The sequence below is a fragment of the Myotis lucifugus genome, unplaced genomic scaffold (genome assembly GCF_000147115.1).
Source record: "Myotis lucifugus unplaced genomic scaffold, Myoluc2.0 scaffold_337, whole genome shotgun sequence".
NCBI lineage: Eukaryota > Metazoa > Chordata > Mammalia > Chiroptera > Vespertilionidae > Myotis > Myotis lucifugus.
In genome coordinates this window covers 491,705-514,468 of record NW_005871385.1, presented here as the reverse complement: position 1 = coordinate 514,468, position 22,764 = coordinate 491,705, and the positions used below count along the sequence as shown (strand labels likewise).

The 22,764-nt window shown below is 40.8% G+C and overlaps 2 protein-coding genes across 6 annotated transcripts in view; both read right to left on the bottom strand.

Moving 5' to 3' along the window:
• Positions 1-6,931: 6,931 nt before the first annotated feature.
• Positions 6,932-8,272, bottom strand: LOC102424548 (forkhead box protein D4-like 1). The gene has a single exon (XM_006101063.3). It carries the CDS (start codon positions 8,270-8,272, stop codon positions 6,932-6,934), a length of 1,341 nt encoding a protein of 446 aa, XP_006101125.3.
• An 8,026-nt stretch (positions 8,273-16,298) lies between these two features.
• LOC102421113 (COBW domain-containing protein 2) overlaps positions 16,299-22,764 on the bottom strand; it is a 45,219-nt gene continuing 38,753 nt past the window's right edge. For all 5 annotated transcript variants that reach the window (XM_006101052.3, XM_023764569.1, XM_014466416.2 and 2 more), the window contains 5 exons: positions 22,000-22,051; positions 17,619-17,687; positions 17,449-17,514; positions 17,003-17,132; positions 16,299-16,614 (listed from right to left, as the gene is read on the bottom strand). In XM_006101052.3, coding sequence (XP_006101114.2) covers positions 16,508-16,614; positions 17,003-17,132; positions 17,449-17,514; positions 17,619-17,687; positions 22,000-22,051 — 424 coding nt within the window. In that variant the 3' untranslated portion in view covers positions 16,299-16,507. The remainder of the gene's footprint in view (positions 16,615-17,002; positions 17,133-17,448; positions 17,515-17,618; positions 17,688-21,999; positions 22,052-22,764) is intronic.

Below are 22,764 nucleotides of genomic sequence, written 5' to 3'. Positions count from 1 at the left end.
ATCTAAAACATCACTGGCCCTTGGTTCTCCTCCTGCTCCCTTCTCAGCCCCTTCACTGCCTCCTACTCCTGCAGCCACCTGTTGAATAGCAGTGTCCTGTCCCTGGGATCTTCCCTACCTCTCTTCTCACTCTATTCATATCCTGCTGTGATCTCCTCCAAACACCAGCTCTCCCGCCACCTACATGATAATGACTCTCCCAGTCCCCCAGCCCAAACTTCTTCCTGAGTTCTAGTTTTGAAGTTCCTACTGCCTCCTGGACACGTCCAGCTGGTGCTGGTGCTGGTGCTGGTGCTACATGGCTAAGATAGAAGTCATGGTCTAGAACCCCTGTCTCAAACATACATGCTTCTCCTTCTATAGCCCACGTGTCCACACAAGGGAACAAGTCGGCTGCTTGGCACCTTCCTGGACTCCTCCTGCTCCCTTCACTGTGGTTAACAAGGTCAAAAGACTCTATCGATGAGGGTTTGGGGAATATACCCACTCCTTTCCATTCCTGCTGCTGCTGCATTAGCTCAGATTCTCACCACCTCCTTTTATTTAAATATATTTTTATTGATTTCAGAGAGGAAAGGAGAGGGAGAGAGATAGAAACATCAATGAGAGAGAATCATTGATCCGCTGCCTCCTGCACGCCCCCTACTGGAGATCGAGCCCACAACCCAGGTATGTGCCCTTGACCAGAATCAACCGGGGACCCTCCAGTCCGCAGGCCTATGCTCTACCCACTAAACCAAACCAGCTAGGGCTCTGTCCAGTTTAAGTTCTTTCATATCCTGAGTCCCTTTAATTTGGGGTTATCCTAAAATGATTTTTCTTCTCATGAGCGCAGAATTTGTTATTACCCTACCTCTGACCCTAACTGAATGTTTTTACATTTTACTTTTTCATTTAAAATTAAATATAATATATAAACAATATTATATTGTTTCATTAAAAACGATATAAACCTAAAATTCTGAAACACTAAATGTCTTTGGAACTTCAACTAAAAATGTTAAGGTATAAAAAGCTTCATTTCTGCCAAAATAAGACTAGATTTAAATCTTTAGATGAAATATTTGATTAGTAATTCTGTATTTCTATAACTACATGGAAATAGCAACCTAGTCTTAAAAGTTGTAAGAAAATATTATATTTACATTTAGGAAAATTTCACATAAGCTTTCCCAGAACCATGCTTACCTTAATAAAAATTTATTTTCTCAACAGCTGACTCTTTGAACAGGGACATTTGCTAATACTCAAAAGTCTAAAATAACCTTATCCCTGGAAATATCTTACCATAAAAATAATGCCTGTAACCACAAAATCCAAAATGCCAAATTCTTCCAGTTTTTTCAACAACAACAAAAATGTTTGTTTGTTTTTTTATTTAAAAAGAGAGAGAGAGTATTGGAGAGAAACCTAAGCTAGACATAAGAGAACATATTGACCAAATGTAATGTGTGGACCTTATTTGGATTCTAATTCAAACCAATCAACTAAACAAAAAAAAAAGTTTTGAGGGGACTCTTTCCCTCTCCCCACGTGGGAGTCTGTGCTGTGAGATTCCTTCCCCTCCCCACGTGGGAGTCTGTACTTGTTCTTCAATAAATTTCCACCTTTACTATTAAAAGAAGCCCTAACCGGTTTGGCTCAGTGGATAGAGCATCGGCCTGCGGACTGAAGGGTCCCAGGTTCGATTCCAGTCAAGGGCATGTACCTTGGTTGTGGGCACATCCCCAGTGGGGGTGTGCAGGAGACAGCTGATCGATGTTTCTCTCTCATTGATGTTTCTAACTCTCTATTCCTCTCCCTTCCTCTCTAAAATATCAATAAAATATATTTAAAAAATAAATAAATAAAATAAAATAAAATAAAGTTTTGAGACAATTGAGGATATTTAAACATGCATGGATAAATCGATGCTGTTAATGAACTATTTAGGTGTGATGATAGTGTTGTGGTAACATGGATGGAATTCTTGTCTTTTGGAGAAATGTTCAAAAATATCTGTGCATAAAATGATAGACTATCTGGGATTTGATTCAAAATAATCGAGTGGGGAGAGGACTGTCAGAGTAAAGATGAAACCAGGTTGGGCTAGCTGACAGGTGCATAGAGGTTAATTATACTAATCTCTCTAGCTTTGTATGTTTGGAAGTTTTCATTATTTATTTTTTTTAAAAAGGCTTAAAATTCAGGGAAAAAATAAATACTGCTTGAAATGTAGCACAATATCTTTCATACAAGAGTTACCTTGGATAACACAATAGTAGTCACCTTAATCTCAAGAACTATTGGTCATAAGTATAACTTTAAATATAGACATAGCCATAGGTAGCAAAATTACAGTATGTGAAGAAAATAAAATCTCTTGTGCTTAATTTAATCTCATTGTTCTCTGCTTGAATATAAATCATAACTATTCCCCAATATTCTTAATGACTGACTTCAATAAACATTCCTGCATTCTAAGAACAAATAAGAAAATAAAGTTTATACTCATATTTATTTTGTATTCATTCATTTTAACATATATACCTTGATTATATTAAGGTAGTTAAGCAACAGGGAACTGGTGTTGAACTGTGAACTGAATTTCAGACTGCATTCTCAAATCCTTTTTTTTTTCTCCATCTAATTTTCTGGGTGTTGTTTTTGGGGGGGGAAAGAAGGGCAAATTTTGGTAGTATTATCTATCACCTATTTAAGTTGTTTAACCTAGTGATGTATGTGGAATCAATAAACACTTAAAATACATTTAAATAATTTTAGTGCTGATATGAAAAAGCAGCCATTAAGACTAAACTATTTTTGTAGAGATTACAAGAAGGTGACATTAGCAATTAGGGTGAGATTGCAATTTAGATAGGAGTCAGATGTTAATGTGGGAGACATTTCTGAACATTTTTCCTAAATACCAGAGGCAATGAGAGCTACGAGTTCCTCACACTTCCAATAAAATGTGGTGAAATTCTGGTGCAAAATCTTAGAAGATGGGATTTGCTTTATCTCACTCTCAGCCTGGTTAGTTTTTATGGCAGTTTTGATTCTAGTCTTTTCCTCATAGTTCTGCTGCTTCTGTGGATTTTCTACCGTCTGTTACTGCATTCCAGCCCAAGTAGGGGCGTCTGGGTTAGGCCGATGGGAGAGGAGAATGGCTCCTGAATCCCTAGCTACACTCCCACGGATAAGCAAGTACTAAAGGTTTTGCCTACAGGATCTGGGCGCTTAGAATGTCACCGCCCTGCCAGACTGCACTTGCACGGGGCACACTGGCACCTACAGCCACCTGGGCTCCAGGCCGCCGGACCCCCAGATGCCCTCTCTCCTTCTCAATGGGGGCCGCCACCTCGCCTCCCATTCCCCGGGGCCCCTCCCCTCCCAGTGACCTTCCCTGGGAAGCACGCAGCAGAGCCCCGGGCGAAAGACGGAACTGGCGGCGCGCATCCCGGCGCCTCTGGCTGTGGCCTCTGCGACCAGGGAAGGCCCGGGCCGGAGCAAGTCGCGAGCACCCGTGGGGTTGTGGTTAAAACACCTGACAGGGCCGGGCACCGCTGCCTAAGAAGGGACCTCGGGAGAGTCGTTTAATTTCTCCAAGTCACATGTGTCTTAGCTGTATAATGGGGATTCCATAGAGTCATTTGGGTGCTGGGAGGGTTAACGGTGGAATCCAGTGTCTGGCAGAGAGAGGAGGAGATGAAGGTTGCCCGCTGAGGTTACTCTTAATCGGGGGCAGGACCAGAGAGATAGTCTCTCCTTCAGGTTTCCCTCTGGCTCTCGCCCCAACCCCTCTGCGCTCCGCCCTTGGGCAGTTCTGGACACATCCAGCTTTCTGGCCTCAAGAAGATGAGTCCAAGGGTCAAGAACGACCCCTGATCATGGATCCCATTGCGCAATTCGGAAGCGGCGCAGCCTGCTCGCCAGCATTTTAAACGTACCCCGCGCTCTTGCCCAAGATCGCGGCCAGAGGCCAGCACGGGGTGGACAGAGGCCCAGGACTCAGAAGGTGCCGGACGCCCCTGCGCAGAACCACCGGGATCCAGAGCATCTGCCTCTGGTTCTGCCTGGCCCCGGACGCGGCCGGGCCGGATCCCCGCGCGGAGCACCAGGCACCCCGTCCCCCTTCCGCCCCGACTCTCCCTGCCTTGGGGGCTGCGGCGCCACCTCCGCTCCCGGGACGCGCCAGCCCTGCGAGCAGCGGGGGGCTTGGCAAGTTCTGCGCGTTTGCGGGGTTTCGCGCGGGCCCCCTTTCACGCTGACCTCTCCACGCGGTCGCGGCGCTCCCGGCAGGTGGTTCCGAAGCGCCAGGTTCGGGTGGAGAACTATGTGTAACTACTCTTCCACTGAGTCGACGTTTTTCCTGAAAACTCATCGTTCGATATAGTTTCATTGGGTAACAATTAGGAGCTTGGGGGCCGGCTTGGGCCCAATTCTTATCCGCAAGTCACTCGTGTTGGTGGCTGGCTTGGGGCAAAGGCAGGGAAGAGAACTCCTCGGCGTCTCCTTCGAGGAGTGGGTAGCGCTGGGAGAGGCTTTGCCTGGCGCCCCGAGGACATTTGGTGACCTATTGGAGTGAATGAATGGGTGCAGACCTGGAGATGTTTCCGCCAAAGGCCAGGGAGGGTTGGATGTGAACCACCAGAGAGCTGAGAGGAAAATGGGTTCCCTTTACTCTTCGCTTGTTTCCAAACTCTTCGGTTGGCCCAGTCTGCAGAATTTGCTAAAACGATCTTAAAGCTGAAGTGCTGAGAGTCAGACAGACTGAGTTCAAAGCCTCCATGGATGCGGGCAATAGAGTAGTGAAGACATGTGTGTGTGTGTGTGTTGGGGGGGGGGGGGCGGGAATAGAAGCGGGAAGGAGGGGGGTGAGGGGGAGGGAAGTGGGAGATATCTGTAATGCTATCAACAATAAAAAGTATAAAAAACAATTATACTATCTAACTACTTTAATACATAAATTTGAAATAATATTATTTCCAAAAGTCTATATTATGATTTTGTTTTATGTAAAGGACTATTTTCATTCTTTGAATTATGTTGGGTGTAATTAGCTATCTATATCCCACAGGATATGGTGGGGTTCATAGATATGATATAAAGTCTCTAAGTTTTCATTTTAAAAAACCCAAGGAGGGAGAAGTGGATAAAAGAGGAAGGGGTTAGGGGAGGGACTGGCTGCAGCCCCAGGATAGGGGCCTATGTAGGGCAGGGGTGGTGCTTGCCATACAAGCAAAGGTTGCAGGTGCAGAGCCGGAGAGTACAATCTGAAGTTCTGTGTCCCAGTGGCTACCAAGGGTTTGGCTTGGGAACTTTCCAGAATGTCCCTGAAACCGATCTACCAAGCCCGGAGAAGGTAGGGATTGCTGGCAGAACATGCCAAAGAAGTTCTGAGGGATGGGGTGGAAATGAGGAGCTGGAGTAAAAATCACCAATTAAAAGGCTGTAAAAACATGTCTCTTTGGAGCCCCTCCCTCCTGTAATGAGAAATTCATAGCTGCGCCTGGGGAGTAGCTGAGGGCCAATGACCTTCTTCACACTCACAGAGTGACTTTTTCCTAAGCCGCCTGGAAAGCAATTGTTGTGAGGGGGGGAAAAGAGAGAGTCTGCTTAGCGACTGGAGAGCTGCAGGAGAAATTTGGTCTCTCTGGCAGGAGTATTTCATGATGGACATTTGGGTCTTCTTTCCCTCCCACCCAGTCACCTGAAGCCCAGTACAGTGAAATCTTTCTGGTTGCAAAGTCCAGAAATTAACTCTTTTAGAAACAAAAGGAAGTTACTTTCTGTTCTAAAGAAAGAGAATAGGAGCCCTTAGAAGGCACTTGCCTAGAGAGAGGATTTTTTAAATTGTAAATGTCCAGGACATGAATGCTTATTTGATACATTATATACCTTTTCTTTGGGCCCTTGTTTTGAAAGTTCTAACGCTTTTTAAAAAAAATGCCTTACCTCCCCGAACTGCCCCCACCCCCCGCCCAAATAAATGTTGGCCACTACCTTCCACATTGATTTCAAATAGTCCTCCAACTTATTCTGGAGAAAAATCAACATCTTTAGGAAGATAAAAAAATATATAGACTATATTTAGATTTCCTCCAATTCTTTTATTCTATAGGTTTTATACATATTAAATCCCATAGCTCAAAAGACAGGACTTTTTCAACTTCAAATATTCTTAAGTTTTAAAAGCCATTTTTAAAAAGGGTTGTTTCTGATGTCTATAATGAATAAGAATTGTAAAACTAAATTGTTTCTTGGGAGGAAAGAACTAGTTTTAAAAGAAGTGCCATAAAATAGACGATGTTGTGTAATGATTTAGCACTTTATTTAGTCTACACAGCTAGGTTTACTTTTAACACCTCTCCATGGAAGTTGGCACATCCGACACACAGATCAGAAATAAATGCTCTGAAATTAAAATTCTACTTATATTACACATGGGTTTCAGAAAGACATAAAGGACATGAGCACATTGTACTGGACTTTGGGAATAATACTTGCAGTTCCTAGGGGGTGAAGAAGGGGAAAACATGGTGTGCATTGGACATTGTATCTTTGTTTTTCTTTTCATATCAGAACAAAATACCCCACTCACATTCATAGCTCCTCTGGAAATGTGCAAACCAGAAAAGTCCTGGAAGCCACCAGGGGAGGCTGGGAAAGAAAAGGCGAAAATCGATGCCATAGGAAGTTTGCGTTCAGGTTGTCTAAGGGAACAGTAGCCAACCTTTCCTTTGTAAATATTTCGCAGCTAACGGAAACTTTGGGAAGGGAAATTGGTGGTCGCTTTGCTGCGGGATGCTAATGCATACACCTGGTCCTGGCTGTGCAAGGTGGAGTGCGCGAGGACAGGCAGCGGGGAGAGGGAGACCTGGGTCTCTCTGCACTCTAGTTTGGCTCCAGGTTCGCCCCTCGGAGTTGGCGCCAGGGCAGGAGGCGCGTGCTACTCAAAATGCGGGCGAGGTCCCCTCTCCGCAGGACATCTGCCTGGAGCCCTCCGCTCCCGGCGGACGCCCCAGCAGCGCCACGGCGGCAGACAGGTGCCGGCCCAGCAGCGCGCCTTTGCTGGCACAGTCCTGGTGCTGCTGCTGCTGCGGCGGCGGCGGCGGCGGCGGCTGCAACATTCTCCGGGCAGTGGATGAGGCGGCAGCGGACACGGGGAACCAGGGGTGGCAGCCTGGGTGTGCAACAGGCAGGGCGGGCGCTGCAGCAGGTGACAGTAGCCCCACGGGGTCCAGGACAGATTCTGCGCGGTCGCTGTACCCCCTCCTCGGCCCCCTTGCATGATACTTTCGATGCTGAAGGAGGGGCATCCGCCGACCTGTCTCGATGCCAGCCCCTTGCCCCCCTCCCAAGGCTGGAAGCCCAGTGGGGGCTGCAGTGCTGCAAGGGCGGCGCCGGGGGTCACCAGGTCCCCGCCTTGCACTTTCCTTGGCGCCTCAGAGTAGACAGGGGCGGACAGCAGCAGGTAGCGAAGGGGATGAGGGTGCAGCAGAGCGCACGGGCGGCTCCGGGGGGCGGCGGCAGGGCAGGCCCCGGGGACGGGCTGCGGCGGGGCCGGGGACCCAGGCAGCAGGCCCGGGTAGGGACCGTGCAGGGTGGCGGGCACTACGGGGAGGGGGAAGGGGTGATGCAGGTGGGCTCCCGGGGGCTGGTGGTGGCGCTTGAAGCGCTTCCTGCGCCGAAGGAAGCTGCCGTTGTCGAACATGTCCTGGGAGGCGGGGTCCAGGCTCCAGTAGTTGCCCTTGCCCGGGTGGCCGGGCTCCCGGGGGATCTTGACGAAGCAGTCGTTGAGCGAGAGGTTGTGGCGGATGCTGTTCTGCCAGGCCGGGAACTTGCGGCGGTAATAGGGGAAGCGGCCGCTGATGAAGGCGCAGATGCCGCTCAGCGTGAGGCGCTTGTGTGGGCTCTGCAGGATGGCCATGGTGATGAGCGCGATGTAGGAGTAGGGGGGCTTCGCGGGCTGAGGGGCGTCTCCAGAGGCCGTCGCAGACCCGGTCGAGGCCCTGAACTTGGTGCCAAACTCCGGGGAGTCGCTTGGGCAACCGCTGCTCTCGGTGCGCTCTCCCGGCTTCGCGCCCTGCCGCGCCCCCGGCGGCTCCTGCTGGTGCAGCTGCTCTAAGAACTGTGGGCTCACTTTGATCTCCACGTGGTCCTCTTCCTCCTCGTCGTCATCTTCATCTTCTTCCTCTCCCAGAATATCGATTTCACCGTCTTCCCCTTCGGAGCCCCGGAGGCTGCGCGGCGGCGTGGGGCGAAGGCGCTCAGCTCCCGGCAGGTTCATGGAGGAGCAGGTCACGCAGCCCCCGGGACGGCGGCCGCTCACCTGTCTTGCAGTGGGCTGGGCCGGGTGCCAGGGTTAAGGGTGTTCTAAGAAAGTAGGAACGCTTTTGGTGTTCTTGACTTCTGGTTTCTCCTCCTATACAATACGCGAGTCCAGCAAAGGTGCGCTTTGCCTTTTATTAAAGCTTCTTCGAGTCCCTATGTTGTGAAGTCTCCTGCCCTTTCTACCACTTCTTGTCCTACCTCAGCGTTCCCACTTCCTCGCACCGCACAGTCCAATGAGGAGGGTCCTCTGCGCATTAGCCGACCGGGAAGAGCCTCTGGCCTCCTCCTCCCTCCACCCACCCACCGCCCCCCCACCACCGAGGAGGATGCTGCGTTCCTCGGGTTAGCCAGCCAGTCGTACTGGGAGTTGCCTAGGCTGTTAATGGGCATTTTTTCTCCACCTCCACCTCCCCCCACCTCCCCCCTTAATGCACTTTTAAAACTGCGCAAATAGCCCTTGCCGGGTGGCTCAGTTAGTTGGAGTAGTCCCGCCTGTACACCAAAAGGCTGCGGGTTCCATTCTGGGTCAGGGCACAGTCCTAGGTTGTTCAGGGAGCGTGAGGGAGATAACGGATCAATGTTTCTCTCTCATCAAAGTTTCTCACATCAATGTTTCTCTTTCTCCCTTCCTCTCTTTCTCTCTCTCTCAAAAAAAAAAAAAAAAACATATCCTCGGATGAGGATTGTATATGAATATAAAATAAAACTGCGCAAATAAAAAGGGGTCAGGAAAATATGACACCCAACAATCTACCACGAATATCCAGGCCTCTCTCTCTCCTGGAGGAAAGGAGAAGGGGCATTGAAATGTGTAATTAAACTTGTTTTCACGCTGCATAGCATATTCATCACCCATTTCCATTGGTGGATTCTGTCCTTATTCAGAATGATGAGCTGAAATATTTTAGATATTCTAACTGTATCCCTGAGCTCAGTGGGTTGTGAAGAGCTGTTGCGTTTTCCCACTCTCCCCACCTCCAGTTCCCCAAAATGTTCTTCCAGACTCAAATTTTCAGAAAAGGCAGAAATATCCTGGCATTAAATTGTGGAAGTTCAGGGTGGAGAGAAAGCGGGAAGGCTAGAGAGAAGTCCCCTTCAGCAGTGATTCGCTGACTTCCTTGAACATTTAACCACAGTGGGAAATGCATTTCACCACACAATCATGCATATACAGACTTGCATAACTAGAATGGGTTTCAAAGAGCAATACGCTCAGACTAGAGTGATCAGTGATACTTTTCTTTTTTAATGGCCACAACCAATTCAATTGATTTTGCCACATACTAACCAGTACAGACCTATTTTGAAATACCCTGTTTTCACAACCTGGCCCCACAACGCCAAGGGATGCACCCAGGATATGAGGGGCTCCTCTCTCCCTCTCCCTCTTACTTTCAGAGAAAAAACAACCCACATTAAGCACCTTTATTATAATAAATAACAAAACTTAGTGAGGCAAGGAGAGGCCGCAGTTTCAGTCACAAGGTTGTCATTCATTACTCACATGGAAGAGGATCAATATGAGAAAGAAGCTTCGTTAACTCACTTAGCATCTTTGGAGGTAACAAGATTATTGGATGGCCACATTTATATCAACTCAGAGAGTAAAGTAGCAGTCCAGTAGAATATAACGTAGTGTGTTATATAAGTAGGGATTTTATGGTATATACTCATAATTATGGTATATGTACACATGCCACAGTATATTTTCATAATTTAAAACTCAGCTACTTATAAACAGAATTTGGGGTGGCATCTAATTAAAATGCAGCATAAAAGAATATTGTATCAGGCAATTGATAGTCACATAGTAAATCTTCCATTAATGTTTGTAAAATAATGACTTTTCAGTCAGAAGCCAGCTGAGAGGTCAAAATATAATTAAAAAGTAGCTGGTGCCTTCAGGATAAAATTTTGAAATCAGATTTCTTACTCCCAAGATATTTATCCTGTAAGGCTTCCCAGTTATTTATAGTTTGAAGTAGGGCAAATAACAGGTTTTAAGCTGAATAAATTTGTGTTTGAATCCCAGATTTACCAATTATCACTTGTGTGATCTACTAAATTAACTCTGGAGGGCAGGACAGGTGTCTTATTCAACCTTAGATTCCCAGAGGCCTCACCCTCTACCCCCTGCAGGTAAAGTTTAGTTCTGCCATCAGCATAGAAATCAGGATTACCTGAGAAAGGGAGTATTGTTAGTTTTCCTAGAGTCAACTTCTATTAGGATTAGGGTCATTTAAAAATGAAAGGAAAAAAGGAGGAACACACTCAGGAAAAAAAAAACCCACATTGAAGGGGAGGGTGAAAGGTGGGAGTGGGTATGTCAAAGGGTACACAGGAGACAACTGAAAAAGCTCACAATGGCCAAAGCTGGGGCAATTTGAACAAAATGAATGGATTATAACCTAAAGTATAAAATAGATATCTATGTATCCATACTGATAAAGGATTGAGTCAATTAATGGAGGGAGAGGCAGAAGAATTCCAAATAACTTAGGTACTCAGCTCTTGAGGATGTGTAATTCCCCACTCCTTCATTGTACAAAGCACATAGTGACTTCCCTCCAGGACGTACAGAATGGACAGGGGTGGAAAGAGTCACTTAACTGTCCAGTGGGGAAACCTCACAAACACTACTTCAGCCAGATGGTCAGGTGATCAATATCAACAAAACACACACGAATTGTGTTGATAGTATATCCCTTGATATGTGATGAAAATGGCACTCTGTGATCTTCTTCCCCAGGCCCCAATCTAATCATGAGAAAAACACACTAATTCCAAGAGGAGCGTCCTGTGTTCGTGACCAGTATCTCTCAAAACTACGGATGTTACCAAAGTAAAGTTTAAGAAACTGTCACAGCCAAGAAAAGTCTATAAGACATGGCTACTAAATGTAACATGGAATCCCAGATAGGATCCTGGAAAAGAAAAAGAACATTAGGTAAAATGTAAGGATATCTGAAAAACAGTGGGCGTCAGTTAATAATACTGTATCAATATTGGTTCACTGATGTAACAAATGTACCATACCACTGTAAGATGTGTGTGTGTGTTGGAGGGTAATATATGGGAACTCTCTTTTACTATCTGCTCAATTTTTCTGTAAATCTAAAACTGTTATGAAAAATATTCTATTAATTAAAAATTAAGCATAAGGGAAAAGGACATAATTGCCAAAAAATGAAAACTTAAAGGTCCATCAACTGAGGAGTGGATAAACAAAATGTGATATATAAATAGAATGTCATTTAGCAATTAAAAGGAACAAAATGCTGATGCATGCTACAACATGGTGAATCATGAAAACATTATAGTAAATGAAAGGAGTCCGGAAAGAACATCTATAGAGACAGAAAGTAGATTAGCACTTGCTGGTAGCTAAGAGCAGGGAAAAATGGGGAATAACTGCTAAGGGATACGGGGTTTCTTTTAGGAGGTATATTAATTACAGTATATGAATTATATCTAGAGTTATACAAAATATGTCAATATAAAAACAAAGAGCTGCATCAATGAAAACTAAATTGAATGCTTTGCAAAGATTCCGTTATGGCATGGCGCTCTAAAAAAAAATTAAAAAAATAAAGGCACTCTTCCCATCCAGTCCCTTCAATTCTTCAGTGTTGCCTTAAAAATCAAAAGCTTTACATTGTCGCTCCTGCAACATTTAGCATGCGTCTCGTGCATAATTTTTGGTGATTAATAGGTTTTTTTCCTGAACAAACCTATCAGACTCACAAGACACTAGTTTGAAAAACAACCTTTTCTAAACTAATTTACAGGAAGGATGATGATGATGTCTGATTTCTCTCCATTTCACTCTGAAAATTAAAGGCAATTTGGTCGTTATTTAAAAGGTAAAGTTGATTCCAATATCAAGTTAAAAGGTAAAGTTGATTCCAATATTAAAACTGTGAGAAAAAAATCTAGGGTATCTTTCTCATCAAAGTAGGTCAAGTTGCTAGACAGTCAAAGGTAGAATTCATTTCTTTCAACACTACTACCACAAGGTATGGCATTTCTAGAACTATGAAAGTCATTTCAACGCAATCTAAAATAGTTTTCTTACCTATTCTAGTAATCCAAAGGAAACATTTATTCAATTTGTACAAGCAACCAAGCCCATAAATGCTTAAAAGCCTGTTAACTTTATTTTGTTGATAATTCCCTTCAAACTTCAGGATCTAGAAATTATAGACCTTTTCAATTGCCTGGTCTTCCCTCATGCCCTGTGCTGAAACTTCCTACAGCTATCTTAATCTCAATACCAATGTTCTTGCCCCTTTCACTGAAAGCTTGGGAAAGTCTAGGAAAGAGCCATTTGTTTGAACAAAGTGCACAAAAGCTTTATTATTTTTTTTTTAAATCGGGTCTTGCTGGAAATAGGGAATTCACTTTTACTGACATTTGGTATCCAGGGTGCTTTCAATTTAATCCCTGGAACAATCCAGAGAAATCTGAATTGATATATCCATTTTATGAATAAGGAAGCAAAGGCACAGAGAGATTTTGTCATTTATCCTATATCACTCAGTAAGCTATAGTTTTAGATGAAATATCCCTAAGCCTTAATTATCATCATCAATACCCTGAAAATCTTCTATAGTAAGCAGAATAATGGCCCACACTATTTCCTTTAGTTAGCAATTTGTATTATAAAAATAAAATCTTCTCTGGAGGATATTCATGACAAGTTCCAAAGTTCTCTGAAGGTGCTGGTTATACTATTGCTCTGGTCACTTAAAAATACTTCATTTTGGGGAAAATAAGAATGAGGAACAGGACATTTAAAATAATATAAAACAACATAGAAATACAGAATAAAATCTAAATTAAAAGTGACATGTCATCCCATACAGGTTGGCAAATGTTAAATTGTGTTAGCTAGGTTTGGAGAAATGGGTGCTTTCCTATACTACTGTAAAGAGGTACAGCCACTGGAAGAGCAATTTATATCAGTATTAAAAATTTTAAGTGTGCATATCCTGGAAGCTCATGATTCCACCCTTCCATACCTATTCTAGAGAAACATTATCTCATAAGAACAAAGACGTATGCACAGTGATGTTCACTGCAGCACTGTTTGCAATTAAAAAAACAGAAAACAACTAGTTCATCCATCACAACCACATCACTGCACTTCCTAGGGCTTCCAGAATAATCCAAATATGTCACTCAGTCCAAAACCTCTGGCCCCAGCTCACGATCCAATTCCATCTTCAAGCCTGGCTTTGTAACCTTCCACTCTTGTCTTCTTCCTGGTCTTCCAACATGTTGTGCTGGTTGCCACCTCAAGGGCCTCTGCAAACTCCCTCCCTCTGTGTAGAACCTTCTCCCTCACTTTGCATGAACAACTCCTTTTAAGTCTATTCTCAACTTAAAAGCTACTTCTTCTCAGAGAGCCTTTCCATACTCAATCTGAAGTTGATCTTTAATCAACCATCTTAAGGCTACCTCATATTTTCTTCTATGCCCCTCCACCAGAACAGAATGCAAGCAATATGAGAACTTAGCCTTTGTCATGAGCAGTTTCAGCCCTAGTACTAATACCTGGGCAAACTGGAAGCTCTCAACAAACATTTTGAAAATGTATGTATTCTATGCTATATTATGCATATCTATACAACAGTTAAAGAATAAGACATTTATATACACTGTCATGGAAGGATCTAAGACTAATAGTTGAGTTTTTTAAAAAAGCAAACTGCATTATATGTTTTATTTAAAACACCTACACTAATAACAGAGAAAGATGCAAATTGACCATATCTTCATGACGCCCACCAGCCAATCAGGAGTATGCAAATTAACCCAACAAAGATGATGGGTTAATTTGCATATGCAGGCCCTGAGGGGCCGGGGCTGGGGGCGGGACACTTGTGTCATCACCATGGCTACAACGCAGGCTTTCTGCACTGCCCCAGCCGCTCTGGGCCTCTGGGAAGTGTGGGAAGGCAGAAAGGTAGCTCCGGGCCGGAGCGAAGGTGGTGCCGGCAGCCAGGGGAAGGAAGACCCATTCTTGCACGAATCTTCGTGCATTGGGCCTCTAGTTCAGTTTATAAAAATTAAACCTTTTCTTGAGAATATTTATGGCAAGTTTGCAAGTTTCCTGGAGAAGTAGCTTAAATTAAAGCTTTAATCATAGGAAAATAATTCAGTTTTGGAAACTATGTAAGTGAAAAGACATCTAAAAGAATAGATATAAAACAATATTGCTTATTCCTGAACTTTCTTCTTCAGTTACAACAGGACAGTTAATTATAAACCCTTTCTGGTCTAGAAGATATGGATCCAGATGAACTATTTGTCAAAGCACATTATGAAGTATTACAATGACTACATAAATTATAAAACACATTTAAGCTGTTAGGAAGAAGATCCATTTACCTGGGATCTGTTGTGTGCCAGGTGGATTACAAACCTATTTAATCCTCACAACAACCTTGAGTGGTTGATATTATCACTGTCCACTTTATAAATATGGAAACTAATATCAAAGAAAATACTTTGCCCAAGATTCCACAGACAAGCAGCAGCAGAGCTGAAATTAAAGCCCAGATCTGACTCAAATGTTAGCTGGCTTTCTATTGGGCAACATGCTGCTACAAAATACAGGTGTTTTCATAGCCACCAATTAAAAGAATGGATTCAGGAGGCAAATGGATGAATATAGAGAAGTTATGTATAAAAAAAATAGAATGCAGGGGAAGGAACATATATAATCTAATCAACTGACCTGCCTCCAAACACGAATTATACACAGATGTAATTCTTTTATTTAAAATTCTAAAAAAATACAAAATGCTACCTTGATAGCCTCCTCTGATATTTAACAACTCTTAGTTTGGAAAAGCGCTTCTTGAAATTCCATCTAATGCTATTCTCCTACAATTTGAATACTGTCAATGCTGACCTGGCATTTAGTAGGAATAGGAAAAAAGTAATGATTATTGAATTATTAAGTTTTCTGCAGTTATATCTGAAGGTTTGTACTTGTCACTTTTAAAAAATATATATTTTATTGATTTTCTACAGAGAGGAAGGGAGAGAGATAGAGAGCTAGAAACATCGATGAGAGAGAAACATTGATCAGCTTCCTCCTGCACACCCCCCAATGGGGATGTGCCTGCAACCAAGGTATATGCCCTTGACTGGAATCGAACTCGGGACCCTTCAGGCCGATGCTCCATCCACTGAGCCAAACCAGTAAGGGCTGTACTTGTCACTTTTTTGTGTATCCAGTTAACTGCCATGATATTTTGAATTTAATTAAAAAAGGTCCACTGCTTATGTCTATAGATGCTATGGCATTCAAATGCATATACTAAAAATTAAAGAAGTTAAAAAAAAACACCCAAGATGAACTTAATACCAGGAGTAAAATGTACTTAAAGTTAAAAACTCTACAATAAGAATATTCTAAATATATCACAAAGTGAATGGATTAAGTTTCATTACACTGATTATCAAGAAGGCTTAGAACTGACTAAAAATAAGAGATGGTCCCAATTAATTTATCTTATTCAGATTTCTTCCACCTATAAGTCTCTAGCCACAATAAACTTTTTATTTCATTTAATAAAAATGGCAACATTATTTCCTTTCAAAATTTATCCTATATAATAAAAGGCTAATATGCAAATCGACCGAACAGCAGAATGACCAGTCACTATGATGCACACTAACCACCAGGGGGCAGATGCTCAACGCAGGAGCTGCCCCCTGGTGGTCAGTGCACTCCCACAGCCAAACTTCCCACCGACGGCCAACCTCCCGCAGTCCCTCCCCCTGGCTGGCTGGCCCTGATTGCCCCAATAGCTGGCCAGGCTGAGGGACCCCACCCATGCACAAATTCGTGCACTGGGCCTCTGGTTATAAATAACTCCCATAGATGAGAAGCTCGGCATAAGTAAACTCCCAAGCCATTTCTAAAGATATTTTTGTGAAACATCTGTTTATTAAAAACAAACAAACACTTCAGAGGATATTATATTTTATTGTATAAATGTCAAATGTTTTACAGTTCTGCTTTACAATATCTTATGTATCCTATAAAATAAATATAATTTTAACATACACTGGAATTCATAACAGAATACAAAGAACAGATGTTTGAAATATAACCAGTAGGAAACTTATTCCTAATATTATCATCCAATCCTTTGGCTAAGAAATGCTTCCAATATTACAGATAAACTTTATCTTCTTTAAAATATGTTGTCCACTGTTTTTCTGTTTCTGTCACAGTAGCTATAAATAGTTGTTTAAGGATATCCTTATCTAAATTTCTGCCTGCAAAAAAACCAAAATATGGTGTGATTATGCTATGCTTATTAAAATGACACAGTTTAGCTATCAATTCCTGACCATTAACTGCTGATGATCTTCAGAAAATTAAAAACAATAGTAATTGAGTGATTCCTTCTTTAACTTTCTAGGTCAAATACTTCAGTACCCAACTGACACTTGGATTAATCACTTTTCTAAAGTTCTTTGAAGAGTAAAAGGTCTAGCAGTTCTTATGAATGTTATAACATGATTAAGACAAATATATTAACCACAAGTTTATTTAGGTTTACGAAAGGGCTTCTGATTGGTTAATACTGCTTACGTAGTGCATTATAATCTTTTCAAATATATTTTCCACTTTGCTTTAGAGATTTAACTGCTTGTAACTTACCAATAAGAACCAGTCGATTTATTCTCTCAGTGTCATCTCTCCAGCACACTGGAGTCTCCTCCAGATCATATAGCTCATAGACACCTTGGACAATCACTTGCTGTGGTTTGTCTTTGATTGACACCAGCCCCTGCTCAGAGGAGAATGATCAGTCAACATCAATATGAATTGAGCCAGATAACTGCTCAGAACTCCTGGGAGTAGAGAGCATAGTGTAACATTTCAAAGCACACAGGATGTTTTAGCTGCAACACTAAATGAAGTTGTGTGAATAAATCATGCTTTATGCAGTGATTTTCAAAGCGTTTCAGCAATGGAAATAAGAAAAAATGAAAATAGATAAAGGTTATTTGTATAAAACCAGTGCTTCCATTTAAATCCAAATACGCTTTTATTTAACAGTCAAGAAAGGGACTCTGTCCAAAACTGTAAAATGTCTACTGCACCTTTAGTCGTATGACCTCCATGCAGTCATCATCCTTGTTCCTCACATTCTTTTCCCACAGAAGATTCTGTATCAAGTAACATTATGTCAGTAAGACCAACCATTGCTAATAGCAACAACTATGTAACAATACAGTTGATAAAACATTAATCAGTTAACTATTGCATTCACCTGAATAAATTCATTTAGACTTTCTTCCTTTGCATTTCCTGGTACTTCAAATGTGACTGTAATAATACTCTGTAAATCAAGAAAGAGAATCAATAATGATTTTTTTAATAGTAAAAAGTGGTTTTTTAAAAAAATCCTAAGTTTTAAGAATGAAAAGTAAGGAACATATTCATAGAAAGTTATATTACGTGTAACTTTCCCACTATTACTTGATTTTTGGTATCAGCAACTCCATTTTCTAAATTCTGAACAGTTGATCAATGGTTTAGCATTTACACAGAGAAACTACCATAAAAGGGTACTCATCATTTAATTCATCCTTTCCAGGATTCTCAGTGCTAAGAGGAAAGATAATACACATATATAGTTTATCAACATAAGTACTGAGCCAGGTATTTTTGCCTGGGTCACTTCATTTTATCTTTCATTTACATGTGACAATAATCCTGTGGAATAAAGAGAGTTATTTCCATTTTATAAGCTGGGGGAAATGAGGCTTAGTAAAAAACAAACTACCCAGAACAATGTGCATATACTTAACGATACTGCACTATACACTTAAACATTTCTTAAGGGGGTGGATCTCATGTTATGTGTCTTTTACCATAATTTTTTTAAAAAGTGTTTATTTTTAAATCTTAAACACTGCTTTTAAACTGTTTTTGTAAGTTATGATAATAGTATATATTTAAACAAAATGACAGCCTTCTTTCCTCCTCAAAGCAATCACTAAAAATCTATATCAAAATGTACAGAAAATCTTATTAAAATACACAGCAAACGGGTGCCAAGTGAAACATAATTTGTCAATTTTAAAAGACAGTAGTAATTATATCTTCAAAAATGCTAACAATGTATTTTATTCAAGTTAGATAACTTGGCATTTAATACTGGGAATGTCTTAATGTAGCACTCAATATTGCTCTATTCTATTGCTTTATTCTTAGCCTAAAAATTTTATATCAGGAAATGATTTTTGCTTTTTGCAGGTTAGAGATATGACAATTGTCTAAGAGGTACAATTAACTCCAGCATGAGAGGAAAAAGGTTTTAAAAATTAAGACAATGCATCATGGGACTCAAGGAGGGAAATAAACATGTTAAAACAAGGTGTTTTTCTGTATCAATAAACTCTACTCACATTAGACCCTAAAGATGAAACCCATAAATTCCCAGGGCAAAAATGAGGGTCACAACTCATAATTCATAATTGGCTCTACTGACTAAGTATGCATAGATTGTCCCTTGGGTTTTCTCATCTACTTTCCACCCTCCAACCCCAAATTCTCCTTATAGGGAGTAAATGAGAAATCCATGAAATATAGAGAATTGCATTAGACATCATTCAAGGATAAAACTTTAATAACACACAATATGTCCTAGGTATTACCCATTTCAGACTTTTCCCCTAGTTTATTATTGTTTTCAATCTAAAAATAACTCTTCTTTCCCAAATACAGAATCAGAAAACTGAATCAATAATTCGGAAAACTAAAGCAAAATAAGGTACTGTACTTAAAATAAAATCCAGGAATAACCTAAATTCTAGGAGTTTGCTCAGTTTTTTTTCTTTAACCTATCAGGTTATTTCCCTCGGTTTTCCATTCTTTTGCAAACAATACCTAATATGCAACCACTTCTATGTCTTATTCATCTAGAAAACTAAGCCCACTAACTTGCTTAAACCCAAAATCGGCATCTCCACACTCCAGTCCTCTGCTCCTCTTTGCCTGTGTATCTCTACTGCGATATCCTGCCACCAAGAGGTGAATATTCAGTTTGCCTTCCCGAGTTTTGTATTTCTAGGATCTTCTAGGTAATCTGGCTTGTTTCCATCACTTCTCTCTTCTTATTGCTTCATCACTAGTTAGTCAAGTTATCCAGACAAGTCTACCTGTGAAATAGTGCTGGATTTATCCCATTTCTATTCTCAATGTAAGAAGGCCCTCATCAAGGGCATGTGAACTTCTGCGGTATCTTCCTGCTTGGTTCCTGACTCCACACGCCAATCCGGCTGACCTAATACTGTCTGACAGCACAGCATGAGTTCTCTCTCTCTCTCTCTCTCTCTCTTTTTTAAAATATATTTTTATTTATTTCAGAGTGGAAGGGAGAGAGAGAGAGAGATCAATGATGAGAGAATCATTGATCGGCTGCCTCCTGCACACCCCCTATTGGGGATCAAGCCCGCATCCCTGGCATGTGCCCTGACTGGGAACTGAACAGTGACCTCCTGGGTTCATAGGTAGACGCTCAACCACCGAGCCACGTAGGTCAGGCCATGAGTTTTCTTTGCCTAGCAAATCAAAGCCAATACTAGGATCCCAATACCAAGCATTCATGAAGACTTCTGCACTGGAGTTCTGCTCTTCTAGAACATTCTCACTTTCCCACTTTTAAACACTTTCCCTTACTCTTCTGGTAAAAAAGAAATCTACCATTTTGGGGTTACTTTTTGGTGTAAAGTCAGAAAAGCGGTTAGCTCTTTGGGAGGAGAATTGCTGACTGAACATTTTCTATATCTTGATCTGAGTGGGAATTGTAGGGATGTGTGTTCATGTACACATATGGGCAGATATATAGGTAAAAGTACATGTGAAGATACTTGTATACTAAAAATTTGTATACTTTATTTACCTTACAGATGAAACATAGTCTTTTACAATCTACTAAACCAAATGAGACAGTTGGAGCTCTCGATTCCATAGCCCTTTGTCTGCAATATTATATTCTGTTCTATGTTCAGACATCTAAAGCAGAAAAGTCTCCTATACGCAAAGAATAGGCACATCCTAGTTACTGATGAAATGACACAACGTCTGGGATTTGCTTTAATACACTCCAGCAACGGTGATGGATACATGTAGGTTCATTATACTTGTTTAGTTTTATGTATGCTTGAACTTTTCTATTTAAAGAAAAAAGTTTAAATAATACTGCAGCAAAAGAAATGCTGGGAAGATAGATGAAATAAAATCAGCAAAATGTTGATGGCCATTTCAACTGGGTCATATATATGAAGAATTCATTTTACTACTCTTTCTACTTTTATATATCTTTGACATTTTCCAAGATAAAATGTTAAAAATATACATATACATTAATATGTACATTCTCAAGGCCCATTCCTGGAGATATGAGAGGTGGCAACAACTGAGCATCCAAGTTATTTTTAAAAGCTCCAATTGATTCTGATGTACACCCCCATTTGAGAATCACAGCTTTGCATTCTTTTAATATTCACTAAGCACCCACCATAAATTTCTAGCAATGAGAAATTTACATTTAAGGAATTTAGAGACTACTGCAAGGGAAAAGCATTTCAACCCAAACTACAAAGCATGAGAAATGCCATGATATACTCAAGACACTATGGGTGCAGACGCTGGCCATTTTAAAGGTTCTTGAAAGTGAATACTACATCTTTTAAACCTTATGATTCCTACTATGATGTCCTTTACCCAGAAAGTCATTAAAAATGTGATTCAAGTCCATTTTATAACTAATATTGAGATTATAAACACTTTTCCAAAAAATTCGACCTGGCTTTTATATTTTTCCAATTCACTCATTTTAAAGATAAGATAAATATTCTATTAAGTTTCTGAGAAAAGTGTTACAAACATGGTAGTATAGCTTCCCATAAATATGAGCCAAAACGGAGACAAAAGAACAAGTGGCCGCTGTTACTTTGGCCCTATTACAATTAGTAAGGACTCAAAAAATGAGTAAGAGCTTCAAGACAGAGAAGGAAGACTAGGTGCAATGCTCACCCACACCCCCCCTCCTTTCACTGTGCTTACATGAAACAAAGAAGTTACCCTAAAGCTCTACTATCTACGACTTGCTTAAAAGAAAGATGAGTACAGTGAATATTTATTTTGTTTGTTCCTAGCATTTTCAATATTTACCTCAGGAATTAGAGTTTTAGAGAATGAAAAACATCTGAACAAGTTTAAATTTATAGTGCTCAATTGAAACTCAAAGCCAATTTTTATTTAAATAAGCCATACATGCTTATACCAAACTTCCTTAATCAGTTTAATATAGTTAAAAATAGGCTGCATATAGAACCACTATGCTGCATATAGAACCACTATGCTGACGCCCTCAGAAGAACTGATAAAATATGCTGAGTGACCTATAGAATGGAGAAGTTAGAAAGCATGATTTTCGAAACATTCTAAGCCACTCCAGTTTAATGAATTCCTATTATGCTTTAAGAAGAGAGATTAGATGACCTCAAAAGCATTTACATTCTGAAAATTATCAACACAATTAAAAAATACATTTTTAGAAAGAGTTCTAATAAAATAGTCCTAAACAGAACCTATTTAGTTAAGGAGATACTGTAAAAATATTTTCAAGATTTTTTTTTTACCTGATCAAGGTGAGGTTGTATTGTTGGCAAATGTTGAAGTTTTTTCTGCAAACTAAGAACAACTAATTATAAATTCAGAGATCAATATATTTTTTATTTAACCTTGTACATTTCTTAACGATACAAAGCTACATGAGGAAGAGATATTCACAGTTTAATCTATTATATAGTTTACATGTTGCTCACATATTCTAATAGAGAAAAGCTGGCAGATTATTTTAAAACTTTTCTTAAAAATGTACAAACATTCACATACATAAACACAATATAAAGAAAAACTAATCTTTAGCAACACTATTTTGTGTGGTAAAATATGTCAGTAGATTTCTTTTTAATTCCAAAAGTTCTAACTAGCCCGAACCCAGATACAAAAATCTAAATAAGCCTAGAAAAATATAAATAAGCATTTTTACTACTGCTCAAAACTTTATCAAGTCTCCCCATGCTTCCTAATATGAAATTTCTGGTACCTAAAGAAAGTTAGAAGAATAAATTTTCTTTTATAAACGTTTTCCTTTGAACATGAGTACTTAGTAAAAAATAAACAGTATCCATAAATATAAGCCTTCTGTATATTCAGTTAGTGGTAAAAACAAAAAGCCAGAATCTTAACAATGCATTATTCTGATATGAAAAGAGCAAGAAAAGCATAACAAATTATAACCATGACAATTGTTAGACACTGATGGGGGTAGGCTGGGAGGAGGGAAGGACTTAAAACCTTGCAGATGTTTTGCCTTGAAGAACAGCGAGGGGTAAATTAGT

Bases quoted from the DNA above. Each gene is read 5' to 3' on its own strand.
- LOC102424548 (XM_006101063.3), bottom strand. From the start codon at position 8,272: ATGAACCTGCCGGGAGCTGAGCGCCTTCGCCCCACGCCGCCGCGCAGC.